At 36.4% G+C, this 16,857-nt stretch overlaps 2 protein-coding genes across 4 annotated transcripts in view; both read right to left on the bottom strand.

Moving 5' to 3' along the window:
- The window catches only part of LOC100749993, a 26,727-nt gene extending 24,846 nt beyond the window's left edge, over window positions 1-1,881 (bottom strand). For 2 of the 3 annotated variants that reach the window (XM_024366431.2, XM_033319781.1), the window contains exons 1-2: window positions 1,441-1,881; window positions 72-744 (exon numbers count right to left, since the gene is read on the bottom strand). The gene's annotated coding sequence lies outside the window, so the exon portion shown is untranslated. Of the gene's footprint in view, window positions 1-71; window positions 926-1,440 lie in introns of those variants that run through there. The other variant, XM_024366429.2, reaches the window with a different exon arrangement.
- Window positions 1,882-6,669: 4,788 nt separating this feature from the next.
- On the bottom strand, window positions 6,670-16,851 carry LOC105680536. Its single transcript, XM_012383633.3, has one exon. The coding sequence runs from the start codon at window positions 16,442-16,444 to the stop codon at window positions 14,759-14,761; it is 1,686 nt and encodes a 561-aa protein (XP_012239056.1). The 5' UTR covers window positions 16,445-16,851; the 3' UTR covers window positions 6,670-14,758.
- Between the last annotated feature and the right edge of the window lie 6 nt (window positions 16,852-16,857).

The following is a 16,857-nucleotide window of genomic DNA, read 5'->3' on the forward strand; positions in this document are numbered from 1 at the left end:
GGGGGGGGGGGGACAAAGGCTGTTAAAAGCTGCAAGAATCGATATTGACAGTAAAAAGTGATTGCACGTACTCTTCAGGTTCTCGGAAGACAGGCGAAGTTCCTCCTTTCCCATGTTTGCGGTTACTTTGATTAATACATGCCGGCAATTTTACAATAATGTCCAGTTATTTTATGCATTGTACCATTATACGGCTACGTAGGTATCGTTTCATTAACGACAGCTGGTGGATACCGCTTCGAAGCGGAAGTTATCGTGGCCGCTGATTTTTCATCGACTCGCTTTCGCAGCTGTCGCTGCCTCCTATTTCTTTTTTCAATCGCTGGTTATGCAACGTTTTTGTACAAATATCCAAGTTCATAAATATATCCTGTGGTATTTGCTAATTATCTCTAGCATCGTTATTTCTTCTATAATCATATCGTTTAACCATATTTTCACATTGATTCTTCAATTACTTACATTGCTTTCTTTCGAAGGTTCGATATTTTTGCATTTCTGGTTATTGCAGATTTTTGCACAATTATCAAAGTTTATAGGTATCCTTTGATCTTCGAAAATTATCTCTAGCACTGCTATTTGTTCGGCAATTATATCATTCAATCATATTTTCACATTGGTTTCATAATTGGTTCTATCATCTCCTTCTGAAGGCGACAAATGGACGCTGAAATTATGTTTCAGTGATAATCGCTCTTCAATTATATCCTTCTGCAAAAGTGGAGCGAAATACAATTGGAACTCCTGGAAGAAAATGGCTGACCGTTAGTCCTTAATGCCATTTGATGTCGGACATATATTTCCTAATATAGCGAACACGACAATATTTATTGCATTCATTGGTGTTGTCGATTGTATTTATTGTACTAATATTGCAATCAATGCTTTGAACAAAAATATTGAGGACAATAGTTACGCCGATATGTAAATCCTAGCACGAAATTTACATTTTTTAGCGTTTCTCATTTCTTGCGTCTAGGATTCGCGGCAAAAAGATCTACAAATATTCTGTAACATATTCCAGAATTTTGTTAAGACATTTACATACCATTAAATAAGAAAAATAGTATAAAAATGAACAATCTGAATTTTTTTTTGACATACCAGGTTGAAATTTGATGTTTCCTTATGATAAGCTATCAAACGATTCATCATACTTTTTGATCATTCGATTATTATATTTGACATAAAGCTATAAAATTAGAAAAGATAAGTTTACAATCTGCAATTGACAATTTATCAATTGACTGACATTATTACTTAGTAAATTGTTCTACAATAAGCCCTTTGTCGTTTCTTTCTTAAAACAAAACTAAAGTCCCCATTATCAACTTTAATCTAATTAATTTAATTCGCGTCATGCATCGGTCGTTTCTTTCTCATTCCTATTCAAAACCGGATACATTATCCACTTACAAGTTCCCCGTTTATAATGCAGACCTCTTTTAAAAGTTTCCTTTGTGCTGTTCTCCGCTTGTTTCCTCTTGATCCAGTCGCGAGCATGCGTGATGCAATTACACAGTCTGCTTCGTACGAAAAGGAACGCGCGATTGTCAACGACTGAGAAACGCGTGGACAATTGGAGGTAATACTGGAATTTATCGTACCTCGTCTTTTAACCTTCGTGTTTCTTTCGGATTCGGTGACCTAGACGATTGAAAGTGTAATTTGCTTTGGAGGCCTCTTTTAATCTTTCATCTGCCACATTTGTAGAGGAAAATCTCTCGTGCGAACTGAAGTACCCGAATGTAGTTTGGTCTTGCTTTTCTTTAGAAATTAAAAATCCTTCGCTTGCCGAAATTCTTGCGTTCTTAGAAATAATTAGCATAACTGAGATTTTTAAAAGAATCGAATGGTCATTTGAATTTGTAAAAATAATTCGATCATAATCTAGATTCCAGAAAAGAAATAATTACAATAGTAATTATTACACTTTCCATTTCGTAATAATTTGCATTTTCAATCTTAATCGTGATAATGTAGGGTTTTCGAGGTAATCATCACCATATCCTTATTAAATGGATATTATTATATTATTATAAACCTTTTGAAGTATCTCTTTTTTATTTTCTATTTCAATACAATAATTTTCCTGAATTTTTTACCATTTTTGGAATTTCTCAGAAAATATTTACATTAGCATCGTTTCTTGCAAATATCCCTGTATCTCTAAAGTACCAATACTCTTGCTCGTCAAAAGATCGAAGATGCAGATAACAAAGTCGTTATACTACGAAAAAATTTTCACTGAAATATGGTAACGGTGCAGCGTTCGATTCGCAAATCGCCTCAATTACATAGTCCCGTTAGAAAAATAAATTTTATGAGTAATTAGATATCGATCGATAACTGATGCACGGAATTTCACGAATGACCGTGTCGTTTCGTTGCTGACCTTGTTTCTACCTAAAAGTGTATACGCTTGTGCGTGCACGTATATGTAACTGTAAAATTGTCGCGTTACCTTCTAACTGTATTGCAGGCTATTGATGTTCTCACGGCGAAATTACATGGAAACTTAACAAAGATCATTTTTCTCTCTACGCATTGCGTACATTGTCGAACGTAACTATTTCAAACACTTTCCGATGTCTCGTACAAATCGAATCGTACGTATCTGTCTTATAATTTAAAGTAGTAAATAAAAAATAATTTATGAGAGCTTTTCAATAAATACAGCAGTATACATGCACTTGTTCTATCATTGAATTGTTGTTGAATTTTCTTGACACTAAGATTTCTCTTTGATGATTCTTGCTAATCTTGCTCACTCTCTAATTGTGAAAGATTAAAAATTCTAGGAACAAAATATCGTAAAAAGAGAAAAATAATATTTTTTTAATTTTTCTTCAATTAAAATTAATTTTCTCCAATTATCGTAAAATTTATGAAAACTGCTCGATCAAACTTTTTTGGTAAAAACTAAAATCATGTATTTCGAATGGAACGAGTAATTTTCTCGATGGCACATTCCAATCGATGATTACCTTCAATGTGAAAATCATAGTTACGCATGTGAGATCTTTCAATTCTACATTTTCACCCCTTCTCTCGTGTTTTTTAAACGAGGACGCGTTTCTTATCTGGTAATCGTGTCTTAGAAAATTACGTCCTTCGATTGTAATTACGATTGTAGTTGAATACTTTCATTGCGGAAAATCCTTGGAAAAATAGTTTTGAAAAGAATCTGAAAGTTTTTCGAGAGAAGATATGCTAAGAATTCTCTGAAGTTGTAGATAGTACTTTATCGAAAATTGTATTTAAAAAATCTAAATCCTGAAAATAATTATTTCATAATCAATATGGAAGTTTTCTAGAGGAAAATCCACGAAAAAGTCTCTGAACGTTCGTAAAATTCTTTAAAAGAATCTTCGATTACTTAGATAATGGTATGCCGAAAATTTAGTTATTTAGAAAATGTAATTATTATGAATAACATGTATGCACAAATTTTGGAGAAGTTTCTATTGGCGGTGGGGGGTGGATCTTTATTCTTCCGAATCTTTCCCACGATTTGGTTGTCGACAGTTTGCGTAAATCGCCATCATATTATAATTTATGAATTATTCGCAGTGCTCGGTAACTCTTGTTTGTAAATTTCAATCTGTAACGGGACTGCTTGTGTTACCATTGTTTTAGTAAGTACTGTTATACCGTTCACTCCCACGTTGATACGGTATAGTTGTTGGGAAAAATCAATTTATTTAAAATTGAAAAATCCTTTGAACAAGAAGGATTTTATAAAAAAACAAAGCAAAATGTATCCTCCTTGAGAATAATTTTCTTTTATAATTTTTCTTCAAACAAAATTAATTAACTTCAACTATCATACAATCTATTTCTTAAATTTAAGAAAATAACTAATACATATAAAGTAATCTTTGTACCTTCAAATATCTCATAATTGCATGAAAATCCGTAATCTATTAGTTACTAGATGACAAATTATGCAAGAGGGTCCAAGTTTTAAAGATAAAACTAAAAATAGCGATATCAATGATTTCAAAAGAAGGAAAACGGATTAAAAGATGGGACATGGATTTTCTGAGTTACGTCAGGTGCAGATGCACAACGAAGGTCGATTCTCGCGCGTTCATAATCCAAGGTTGTCTTTTTATATTCTTTATATCTTGTCATCGTTCAAAGTAATCGTCTATCATCATCGAGGACTATTCTAGAAGCTCGTCCAAGTATCAAAGTGTAATTTCAATCGTAATTTAGATGGATGTTCTGAGACTTTCATAGCGCTGAGGAAAAAAAGTGGCATACGAACACGTAATATACGATAATTAGCTGTAGAAACGCGAATCGGTTGGATGCACTCGACCTGTCGTAAGGTTGGCACGTCTAAACAGCTGGTGTCATCGCCTCGATCCCCGTAATCTATGTATCACGAGAATTTTAAGACTGATCAACCATGATGCTGTTTTTGCAGATTAAACGTGACGATTGGCAGTGATCATGTGCAACGAGACACGTTTCTTCGTGATTAGGAGACTTGTTAGTTCCGTTTATTGGAGACGAGTTAATGGCAATCCTGTTTATTATGGTCTTAAAAGTGGCGCAAATAAAAAATAAGAAATATCGGGAAAATCATTAAGAGATTAATCTTCTGTAATTAATTATTAATCGAGAACTTTCGGACCTCCAAAACTTTCGTTTTGAAGCTAAACGTTTCGCAACTAATCTCTAATGATTAATTTCTAATTTACTACGACGAAGTATTAATCGCGAATATCTGAATCTTCGAACGATTTAGAAGCTAACATTCTTGAAATCAATTTTCAATTAATAATAAACTTAATCTATAGTCAGTCATGGTGGAGATTTCCAAAGAAATCCCAGCGAAGCGAACAAGTCGATGAAAACAAGGAAACGAGCCAATAAAGGAGATCCAAGGAAATTTCATTAAAATTCTCGACACGTTGGATTGGAAATACAACGCGTCTAACGTAGGTCTACCAATGAAGGATTCGCGATAGAAGAGTTCAACGAGACTCGTTTTCAAAACCGTCGAGGAGAAATAAAGAAGGAAAGAAGCGTTCCACTTAGGCTGCCAATCAAGGCGATTTGCATTCCAGGGACGTTTACCGCGATCGCGAAACTGGCGTATCGTCGGCTGTGGTTAACCCTGAAAATTGCACGCGAGAATGGAATGTGGTCGACGAATGTGTGAGTGTGAAGAGACCAGCGTATAGTCAATTACGAAAGTCTACACATGTGACTAATTATCGCTATCGACTGAAAATAGCACATAGCGCATAGCACCACTCAAGTATTACGTTATTTATTGCTTATTTTATTAAGGCTGCTTTCTATGTTGACATCTATCGAATTCTGTGTATCTCACCAGGAAAACTAAAGCTGTACTATTTGTCATAAAGTTATTTATACTTACATAACGATACAATTGTTGTTAATAGACTTGCGGATGTTTATGCAATTTTATATTCTTATGAATATACATAAAAAATGAAGATTAGATAGAAATTTGTCTTATCTACTCAAATGATAATAAGTACTTTACTTTGTATACTTCGTGTATTTTTTCATAGTATGTGCAAAGTTCAAATTTCCTCTAAATACACAAAAATCCGCAGTCTAGCGTTGTAAAGTATTAAATATCAATGAACCTCTTAGAAGTGACTTCAAATTGATCGTAATTCCATTTTTTATTAATTTTTTTAATTTCATCATATCGGCATACGATTCTAGTATCTAATCTTTAATTCTCAAGGAACAAATGACTTAAGTTTGCCTATTGTAAAAAGATGTCATATAAATAATAGTAAATTGTAAGGTGAATGGAAAAAAGCGATGTTTTGCAATATCATCGCTTTTCTGCACTCTTCGATTTATGGAATTGATCAATGTGGCTTCTGAATGGTTCGTAAGATGATCCACATCTAGAGTTGCATTTCTCTTCTTTTTCCATTAGCAATATTTCTGTTTTAGGTAATAGAAGCTTTCTTTTTTATAATATACTTCTTTTATACTATTTTTTATAATATATTCAGTGTTTCATTTGTTTTAAGAACAATTTTCCCAAATCGGAAATTAAAATTCTGCTGCCCGATTTTTAGTTGCATTGTTAGTTTATTATTAATTAATCTTGCATGGCAATCGACACGTAACAATATACATAATATGTTCACAAGTAATTCAAGAGGATAGGACGGATCTCCGCTTCTGGTACTTCATGTGCGCCATTTTTAGAAGAAACGTCTTCGCTCTCTTCTTCTTCTTCTTGAATCATACTCGTCCCATGCAGAATGCTTACTATCCGATTTACAAAATTTATCACGACACTTTTGCGCACCCTATAGAAACCAAATATGGAACAAAAAATAAAAAATCTGGAACACAACAAAATTGAATCGAATTAAATCAGATATGCCGGTCAATCTTCCAAAATGACGAAGATAAAATTATTTCATCTTATGATTTCCAACGACATTCTTTCGGAGCGATAGTTATTTTCTTTAAAAAAGTGGCTAACACCGATAAACTTTAATTAATAACTGCGAAACTTTAATTTTTATACCTCATATCAGTTTAGATCTCAATAGAAACAAAAATTACATTATCTTAAGAATAAAGGAATACCTGAGTTAATGTTCTTTTTAATTTTAAGCTACATAAATATTCCAAAAAATACAAGATAAATAGTTGAAAGGGAAACTCGTCGACTTTTATTGAATATTTCGTGCACAAGAAAATAGCACTCTGCATGTTCGAATCGGTGATCTTTAAAAGGCTTACGTAAGAGGATGGATGTAGACATAAACGTGTCACGAGAGAAGTTTGCATTATGCAGGGCAACACGAAGCTACCAGAAAACAGATGCGAGAAGACTCCATCGCGTTCGCCGTGTGATAAATACATTTTCATTACGGTACACGTCCGCGAAACAAGCACAGACCACGATAAATAAATAATCGTTTGCGCTTCGTCATGATCTCGCGCAACTGAGTCACACAGAAACCAAACTTATCAACTCCATCCACATCTATTTTGTATTTTTTCAAAAATTAAACGACGTAAAATCATAATATTCTAGTAAACAACGATTAACAATAATTTGCTTACTATTATTATTATTATTATTATTATTATTATTATTATTATTGAAATAAGATAAAAAGATTCTAAAAAATGAGACTTCGATAAATTTGACTTCTGAATGGCCCAATCTCCGCTTTTCGTTTAACTCTTCGTTTGAGCAGCCCATTTCTCCCTTGATCTGTTAATTTCTTTTCACCTCTTTCTCTTTTGCTTTACTCTTTAATGGTTAGTGTTGATTTTATTCGTCAAACGAAGAGTTAATAACAATAATTCCGGCGAGAAAATCCTAAGAAACTGTAACTACCATCGACCGTGAACGATTCGTTTCACCCTTCAACAGAAATGTACAATTATTCGCAGAGTAAAACACGATATCTTTTTGTTATCTGCAATGCAATTATTATCGAAGGTTGAATTTCATCGAGGAAGGAATATAAGAAAACTTTTCTCTGCAAATATTTTCCACGATTTATACGATTCTGTTCGATCGAAGGGTTTGTTTCGAGTACAATAATTATCGTCGAGTTGAAAACACTCCACTGGTTGAAACTTCCTATACAATCATCTGGCACATACGATTAAATAAATAAGTTCCAGTTGCACACCTCCTGCTCGACTTGCAACTCTCGAAGATCGATTCTTTCTTCTTCTTTTATGACACCGGGCTGATCTCTGTTACGGAACTGTTAACCTTGTCCTCGATCGCGATTAAGAACGTCGAAGGCAGCCGTGTATCGCCCTTTCGAGATTTCGTTCGATCCTTTCGCTGTGAAGCTAAATTTACGAATAACAAATTCGAATAACAAGCTCGACGAAAAGCGGACAAAGTATTTTTAGTATCCCTTTCAATACTTTCATTTTATTTTCGAGTAGATTTTACTTTAGAATAAAATAAATGTATTAAAGTTAACAGGAATGAAAAATATAACTTTCATTTTATGTGATATTGGTTTTTACTATATCGTAAAGTATTTTCAATGGTTGCGCTTTATATTAGCATCGATATAAATCTTCATACTACTTATTATTAGTCGGCGGATATTTATGCAAATCTAAAATTTTTCTGATCGCAACTGGGAGAATGGAACCTAAGCGGAAATTTTCTTTACCTGTTAAAATATCATAATGAGTGCTATACTTCGGATATTCTCTGTATTACTGCACATATTGTGTGTATTCCGTGTAATTTTGCATTTTCAAATATACCACAATCGCGTAAAAATCCGCAGTCTACGTATTATTTCATTTTATCTTACGCATCAAGACGCAAAATAAAAAGTAAGATTACTAGATCGCGGATTTTTATGCAAATTCATATTTTCGAGAATATAAATATGTTATGAATATATATGTGAATACATATTTAAAAAAGTAGAACTTTGGTAGAAAATTGTCTTACCTACCAAGTATCGTAGAAAGCGCTATCTACTTCGCAGATTTTATATTATGTGTATTCTCTACCATTTTGCATTTTCAAATTTCCTACAAATGCATAAAAATCCGCTGTCCAGAGATTACTTATGGTACCACCTGGTAATTAACACGTTGACTGCCACGCGAATTTTACATACACTTTTATTTACTATTTTGCACTGGGATTCGCAATACATTGAAATATACTGCATCGTGTAGTATTCGATTTTTACAAAATATTATATCACATTTGCGCACCTTTTTCTAACAATGTTACCTAAGTCATTCATATTGTTAATAATTTTTTTAGTACGTGAAATTTATATTCTTTTAAACATACTAAAAAGATATAGTAACGTAGGTCTTCATCGTGGTAGACAACGTGTTAAAAAGGCTACTAAAACTAATTTTTGTCAACCTCGAGGAACAAACGAGCGAAACTTCCGTTCCAGCCTGATAACCTTAATGACTAGGCGAATTCACGAAAACTCGCGTGTCATCCCCATTAAGTTTGAAGGAACAGGACACTTCTTTCTGTTAAATTCAGCACAGCGAAGGAATTAAACGTGACATTCTGAAAGGAGCAAAAACAGTCGCGATACAATTTTGCAAAGTCGGACAATTTATGGCGTTTGGCACTGATTCCCATGCTGGCTAACGCTTCGCTAACGCTTTGCTAAAGCTGTCGTTGTTTATCGAACTTTTACAGAATAAAAGCTTGCGTGCATAGTTAACAATTCGCTGTCGAAGGGAAGAATTTGTGATTTTAGCGTGGAAAATTGGATAACCAATTTGACAAATCTTCTTTTTATTACTATAACGAATGGAACAATTGGAAGATCCTTGTCATAAAATGCAACTGAAATTGAAATTTCTTCTGTGTATTTTTCCAGTTGTTTCTAACTTTTAGTGGCCAATTTAGCAAATCATTTTTAGTACTATAACGAACAGAACAGTTGGAAGATCGTTTGCATAAAATCGAATTAACGTTGAAATTTCTTCAACAGAAATTTTCGAAACACTTTGATTGCTATGACGAGACTGTATTTAGATTCGTTTGAGATAGTGACGCCATCAGAATTGAAGAACGGTCCACTCGAGAACAATCAATTTGCGAACAGTGAAAGGAATTTTCGTCATGTCGCAAGATAGAGACTTCAGTTTGTTGCCTGATAAGTGTCAGTGAGTCGTCAGTGTTTCATAAACTCCTTCGACCACCGAATGTGGTTACGAAAAGCGATTACGTGGTCTGTCCACGTACTCGTTTCCGTTTGTTAAACCCATAACTACATCGTGGAGGCAAGAATAAACGAAATAGTTGATCGTGAATATATCTTTTGGAAAAATCAACTCTGAACGTGGTTCTTATGAAAAACTTGTGAATTTTTCTGATTTTTAGCGATTTCTTCGTTTGTATGGACAATTCTTGCGAATTTTATATTTTATTATGAAAAAGATTCTTTACTCAGTCTCATATATTTATTAATATCATTTTGCAAACTCCAGCAATTTTTGCAAATTACTTCGTTTCGATGCAGAATTTCTCTAATTCTTGAAAATTTTGCTATATTTTATGTATCTTACTCCACGAAGGATTGTTTTGAATTCTCCTTTCAATTCTTCCATCGAAAATGTATCTACGACCTTGCTAAACGAAATCATGCAACGCACGTGGGATTTTCCTATCTATGAATAATATATTCAGCGGCATAATTCGGTCCATTGCACTCGCGATACCTTGAAATTACCACGCAATTCATTCTTTTTTTCTCCAGTTTTTTTCTTTTTTTCTCTCCCTCTTATTGCAATCGTCGCGAGTTACGTGTCGCGAGAACGGAGAAACTCGTTGCGAAACCGAAGCGACACTTTTCACCGAGTCGATCAATGCGATCGATGAAGCGCGAGCAGTAAAAAGCAACGCTTCCAGGCAATGCTGCGCGATACCCATTCATTTGCATACGTTCGTCTGCCGATCATTAACCACGTTTATGCCTTTAATCTTTTTAGGTTCTTTTTCACGTCCTGTCAGAAGATCGCTGCGCAATCTCGACTAGCAAGAAAGGAACGTCGAGAATCGTAGACGTTGTAATCTTTCCGATTTTGTTTTCCTTCCAGCCACAGACAGGCGATTGACGTCTTTTAATAATAAAACAAGGAGTTAAAAGAAGATTTGCTCCTCCCGAGAGATTATGAAACGTTTATAAACTGAAGAAATTACAATAGTGCTCGATTCTTGATTTAATAAGATCGATGGAAGTAAGTTTTTCAAGGAAATGCACATTTACTGATGAAATTATTCATTGTTATTTGCTGATATAATTAAATATAACTCACTGACATTATTTTACTTAACGAAAAGTCCCTCTCAGTCTCATGATCATGGATTATTCTTAAGCTAAAGCTTCGAATGCATTGGTTTTTTAAATATTTAAATAATGTTCATAAGTACATATTCGATGGCTTAATAAATCTATAAAAATAACTTTAAAATATTCTCAAAGTCAAAGAAGACAGATGACTCGATGGGTAAAGATATTTTTCATTTTCATCGAGGTAAAGTACATATTTCTTCAAAGTGCACAGACGAGAAAGGCAGAGAGGAAAACCACGTTGAATAACGAAATATGTCGCGGCAAGCGTAGCAGACTCGCGTCGGCCACGAATCGATAATAATTGAGCCTAATTGTATATGCATACGCGACGATAGGAATGTGTATTCATCCGAGCATACGAGGTATCTGTAACCAGTTTCGAAACAGGCATGCTCGATGCTTGAGTAAACACGCGTCTCTGAATTGAATAGTAAAATTTCAGGTAATTAATTCAGACCCTTTTTCCCTTTCATCGATGCTGTTAATTAAGTTTCTAATCCCTCCACGTAATTTTTTCGACGGGCGAAGAATTTATCTTAATTAAAAAATAATCTTTCAATATTTTCCACTTATTAATCCAAATATGTTCATCATTTTGTTAAAACAATCATTACTAAACATTTTTATTTCATTATTTATGGATGTATTGTTCGCTGCATTCATTTATTTCCGAAAATATTGTACTTCTATCATCCTTCTAAAACAATACCTATCTTTCTTTTAAATTAACAATAATATAGCCTCGAAATAAAGTAGGAAATGATGATATTTCTCAAATAATTTGATATTTATTATCGCCAAATTGTTGATAATTATTATATTGAAAAACGAGAATCCAACCTATTCGGCTCGCTCTTCTAATTTTTAATATTTCTCTCAAAGTACGAAAATTTCATCGATTTAATCTCGAAATAAAAGGAGGAAATGATATCATTTTTCAAATTATCTTATCAAATATTATTATAAGGACAAAAATCGGATCAATCTGTATAAATTTTCTAATGTCAAATATTTTCAACAAAAAGGCGCAGAGATCAAAATGATCTCTCAATTTTTTATTAGAACGCGGAGAATCAGAGGTCTCGCGAAATTTTCCTCGCCATTAAACCGCGTTCTAATTACGATCGTTAGGTTAATTGTCCGGAACGTGTTTGCCAGCTTCGTAAGCTGGTGATACTGTTGCACAGTGTTCGAGATTGCATCTGGGATTTCCCAGATTTCGTTCTCATAAGCGCGAAATCGCGTCGAACTATTAGACTTAAGCAATCTCGATGTCTCCGTGGTTATTAAACAGTCGTTCATTATCGTTGTGTTTTCTCATGGAAAAACGAGGCCGTACGTCAAAGGAATGCGATGCAAATCCCTCTCATGTTAATGTTGGCGCCCCTACAATCTCCTCTCATTTTTCTCATCGTGTTGCAGGTCAAATAAAAAGATAAAGAAGCGAACACCATGCAAACGATCGTAATTATCATGTGTTGCGTGGGATATTTCATAGATCTGAGTAATTAGCGGTCGTAACAGGATTTGAGGCTAATACTGCAAGGCCGGTTCGCAATTAATCGTGTTTATGAAACCTGATTTGTCGTGAAAGCGATAACGTTGATCGTTCATTCTTCGTGTTTGCGTTAACTTTCTGATAGATTCGTGTAAATTATTGATGAAGGATTTTGGCGTAGAAAATGTTGAATGAGAATCTTTCGGAAAACAAAATTTGCTTCTATCCTGTCTTTTGTAAATTAGTTAATTTTATTCTATTTGAGCATTCTTGCACAGCAATTTAATAACTAATAATATTATAATCAATGTTATAACGAATACTACACTTTGAATATTTCTTTACCTTATACGCATTTTATATGCATTCTACGCTTTAGAAAGTCTCCCTAAAAAATCCAATCACAATTTTTAAAATTTCATTTCTCGTCAAACTTGTTGATTATTATATAGAAAAGTTAATACCGATAACTTATAACTTTTAAAATTTTACTAATGATATTAGTTTAACTGCGCAAGATCGCCTTGATATTATGAAACATACCACTTCTGAAGAACAAGTTTACTGATTTTCATAAATTCATTTATGATAAATAATTGTAAATTTCAAGACAGATTTTTTAAAATCAATGTTTGCAATATCGTTATTTTTTGCTGTGCTTCAATGCATTGAATTGATCAACATGGTTTCTAAGCGTCTTAATTATTTCGCTCTTTTCCCGAAGCATTATACGAAAGAAAGGCGGTGAAATGCAAAGTTCTCTGTTTCTTAAGGCTCTCGAAACCCTCGCCGTATAACTTTTTCTCATGCAATTAAGATTAACGTTCACGTTCTCACGAGCAAGTCGGCTGTAACTCGTGCGTCGGAGATTCGAACCGTCGCGTAATCTTTTCTAGGGGAAACCACTGATACGATTCCTCGATTATAACAAAATATAGCGAGGTAATCATCATTAATACAACAAAGAAATTTCAATCGAATACATAGAAAAATTATAAAAAGAAAAATGACCATTTCATTAAACAAAAACGATCTTCCAATTGTTTCATACAAAATTTCATATTGTAACCGAGTATAAGAAATTCTAAGGTTTAAAAGATAAAGAGAGAGAAAATTCTTATAAAGGTTCTTAATAAACCCTCTAATTACTTTAAACAAGATTTTATATTATGATTAATTTGTAGAAATTTCAAAAATTCGTGCGCAATAAACTCATTAACGAATTGTCAAATAAAGAACGATTGCAATATTGGAAAAAGACAACTTTTTGACTGTTGAAAAATTTTAACGATTCCTGAGTAATTTTCTGTTAGTGAAGGAGGATCCTAAACAGAGTTGTAATTCTGCCAACTGGAAGGAAACATTGCAAAGTTGCGTGTCTGTGTCTAACGAGTTCCAGCCATTAGAACGATCTTCGTTGGACGACAATAATTCGAGCTCGTCCAATTAGCCTGTTCATTTCGCGACAGGAAGGTCGCGCAAAAATATTACGTCGTCGTCAATCTTTTCCGCCAACCGCGATAAAAATTCTCGGACCTTTTGTCAAACGAAAAACGACAACAGAAATAATCAGTATTAAAGAACGAAAAATTTCAAATTATATAGAGAATCGAGACATACATAAAAATTATAAAATTCCAAATTAAAAAGTAGAAATAGCAAAAGTTGACAACTTACGAAGAAAACAAGTAAGATATAAATAAAACCAAAGAAATTCTAAATAAAAGAATAAAAATGTCAAAACCCCATCTGAAAATTCACAAAAATACTTTAAAACTCAATTTATTCGAATTGAATTTCTGCTCGAGTTTTTTCAATGCATCCCACGATCAAAGTCCTGAATTCGACAAAGGTGATCGACTCTCGAGATAAGACGATCGAGGTCACAGGTAGAAATCAGCGAGACGAAGATGAGGCCGGGTGTTCTTCAGCTTTTTGCCTATCCGTAATTTTCCTACTCGGGCAAGGTTCTTCTAAGAAACGAAAGCCAACTGAACCAGTCGGCCACTCGACCACCCATCGCGATTTTCCACGCTAACACCACGAACCAATCTTTTCCCCCATAAACTAGTGCCTCGATTAACAGTCCATAGACTCCAGAAAACGAGTCCAAATTTCCTATGAAAATCACTTTCCATCCAAAACAATGGACAACACCATACGTTCTTATTCAACAAACAGAAAGATGATCGGTCCAAGTGGTCTGTTCACACTGTTATCTGGTCTCTGACTAAACGGTCCAGTCTCAAACAAGCTTTTTCACATTACCATGAAGCAACAAAGCGTCTTCAACAACCAAAATCCAAATAGAACAACATCTGCCTTCATATTGGACCGACTGTATAACTTCCAGACTTGACTCATCGATTATTTCTCATGATTACAATAAGAATCGACATCCGGAAAATTCCTAACGAGGTCGTGGCCTAGGTAGAGGCTGAAGTTGTTGCTGATGGTGCGAGTAACCGCTCCTCGAGTTAGCTGGCATCGGCTGTACCCTCTCAGGACTGTCATCCAGGTTCAAACCAGCCACCAACTGAGCAATCTCCCTGTCCTTCTTCTCTTCTTTGGGCAGCGCGTTTCCATTTTGCCCGCTGAAGCCCAGAGAGGCCAAACTTCCGTGACTTCTGCTACGATGCTCCGCGCGAATGCTGTATGAGAACGCTCTTTCGTTCAAGTGGCCCTTTCTTCTATAGATTCCAGTTCCAAAACGCGACTCGTTCTCTGGGCTATCAGCTGCTCTGCTCATCTCTGCGGTGGTAAGATCCGCGTGAGAGGCAGCCAGTCTTCTGGAAGCTCCTAGGGTCGAAGAATCCGCCTCAAGATGCTGTCTTCTGCCCCTATTTCCAGCTGTCCCGTAAGTTCCAGCTGGATAAATGGCTGCAGCGGGTGGAGGAGGCACCACAGGTAATGGAGCGTACACCGGAACGATTGGAGCGGCTGCTGGAATCGGTCTGAGTCCTTTAGGATGATGGTGAGCCTTCCTAGGTAAAGTTGCGGCTGGTACCAATAAAACTGGCGCTGGTCTGGCCAAAGTTCCTGCGACTGATCGACTGCTAGGTGGCAGAGGATGAGGATGATAGTGCTGTTGCCTCACTGGGTGACCCAGAGTATGGTGTCCATGGCCGTTAGTGTATATTCCTTGATGCAACTGAGGATGAAGGTGAGCTTGTTGCAAGGGATCTTCGTGAGAGGATCGGTTTTTGAGCTTCTTGAGTTTCTTGTTCGCTTTTCTGCGGACTGAGGACGATGAAGATTCTTCGAGGAGCAAAGGTTGAGAAGGTGGAGGGGGCGGAGGCGGTGGAGGAGGTGGAGCGACCAGCTGACGAGGTCTAGATCCCTTGGTGCTTCTCAGAGTCCCCTGTTCCTGATATAAACCGTCCACCTCTTCTCGACCTCTGGCCCAGACCTTATGATTCTCATCTCCATTGTACAAGCTAAGGTCGTCTGTTGAGGTAGCGTCTAAACGAGTCGCTTGTGGACTATCTAGGGTAGTACTGGATCCTCCTAGAGTGTGGTAGAGACTGTTATTCGAAGGATGTCCACTGGTGACTCCGTTGGTCGTCGTGGCAGAGGGATCAAGGCCCTTGGCGTAGCTACTGTCCGCGTACGCGTGAAAGCAACACCTGACCAGGGCGTTGGCCGCCATGTCGCGCTTGCATATAAATGCGTGACATTCGAGAACCTTGATACCCGTGGTTCGTCGCAGAACCGCGGCGAAAAGCGGCGGATGGTTGGCACTGGGCGTTCTAGCGAAGGGAGAGTCCAAGGGAAGGAACCTCGTGTTCGAGGCGTCGCCGCTTCCGCCTTTGACATGCCTCACAGCAGCGCAGTAGTGCAGCGCCTCGATGGGAAAGAACCTGGTGACCTTCTTGCGGTGCTCGTCCACATTCTCCAGCAGCAGGCCGTTGCTCCAGACGCTCAGCCAGGAGTCCAGTCCACGTGCTCCCAAGGCACCCTGTTCTGGGTATAGTTCTCTCAAAGGTTCTTGCACCCCTAGCAAACCTTCCTTACTCGCATGGGGCACCGAGCTGCCTAAGTAAAGGACTCTGCAGCGACAGTACGGCGTCGCCGTATCCTGATTGGCACCTCTCATTTTTGTATTTGTTAGGTCAGACCGTCGGATCCAATACTAGTGATCACTGATCAGTAGACCGAAGATTCTTGCGATGTTTCTTCTACGTCGTTTTGACTTATTATCCTCTTCTATCAAGATGAATACTCTCGGAAGAGGAGCAGAAACATACTACGCGTAAAGAAGCCAGCAACCATTCAGAACCATCGAATCATCGGACACCGTGTAACCATCGATTCGACTGAATAAAATTCAAGGAACACACGCGACCGTAAGGTACACACGGAACAACGTTACAGAGGACTCCACCCGGTAACACACTCCACTCGCGATTACGCAGTCACTTTCCAAAGACGTAGCCCGGTTGCAAAATACGCGTGCGTGGACGAGAGAGCCGCTCTCGGCTATTTCGCAGCAGCTGTAGCCGCCGCTCG

Source organism: Bombus impatiens, unplaced genomic scaffold (genome assembly GCF_000188095.3).
Source record: "Bombus impatiens unplaced genomic scaffold, BIMP_2.2 scf_0217, whole genome shotgun sequence".
Lineage (NCBI taxonomy): Eukaryota > Metazoa > Arthropoda > Insecta > Hymenoptera > Apidae > Bombus > Bombus impatiens.

Bases quoted from the DNA above. Each gene is read 5' to 3' on its own strand.
- LOC105680536 (XM_012383633.3), bottom strand. From the start codon at position 16,444: ATGAGAGGTGCCAATCAGGATACGGCGACGCCGTACTGTCGCTGCAGA.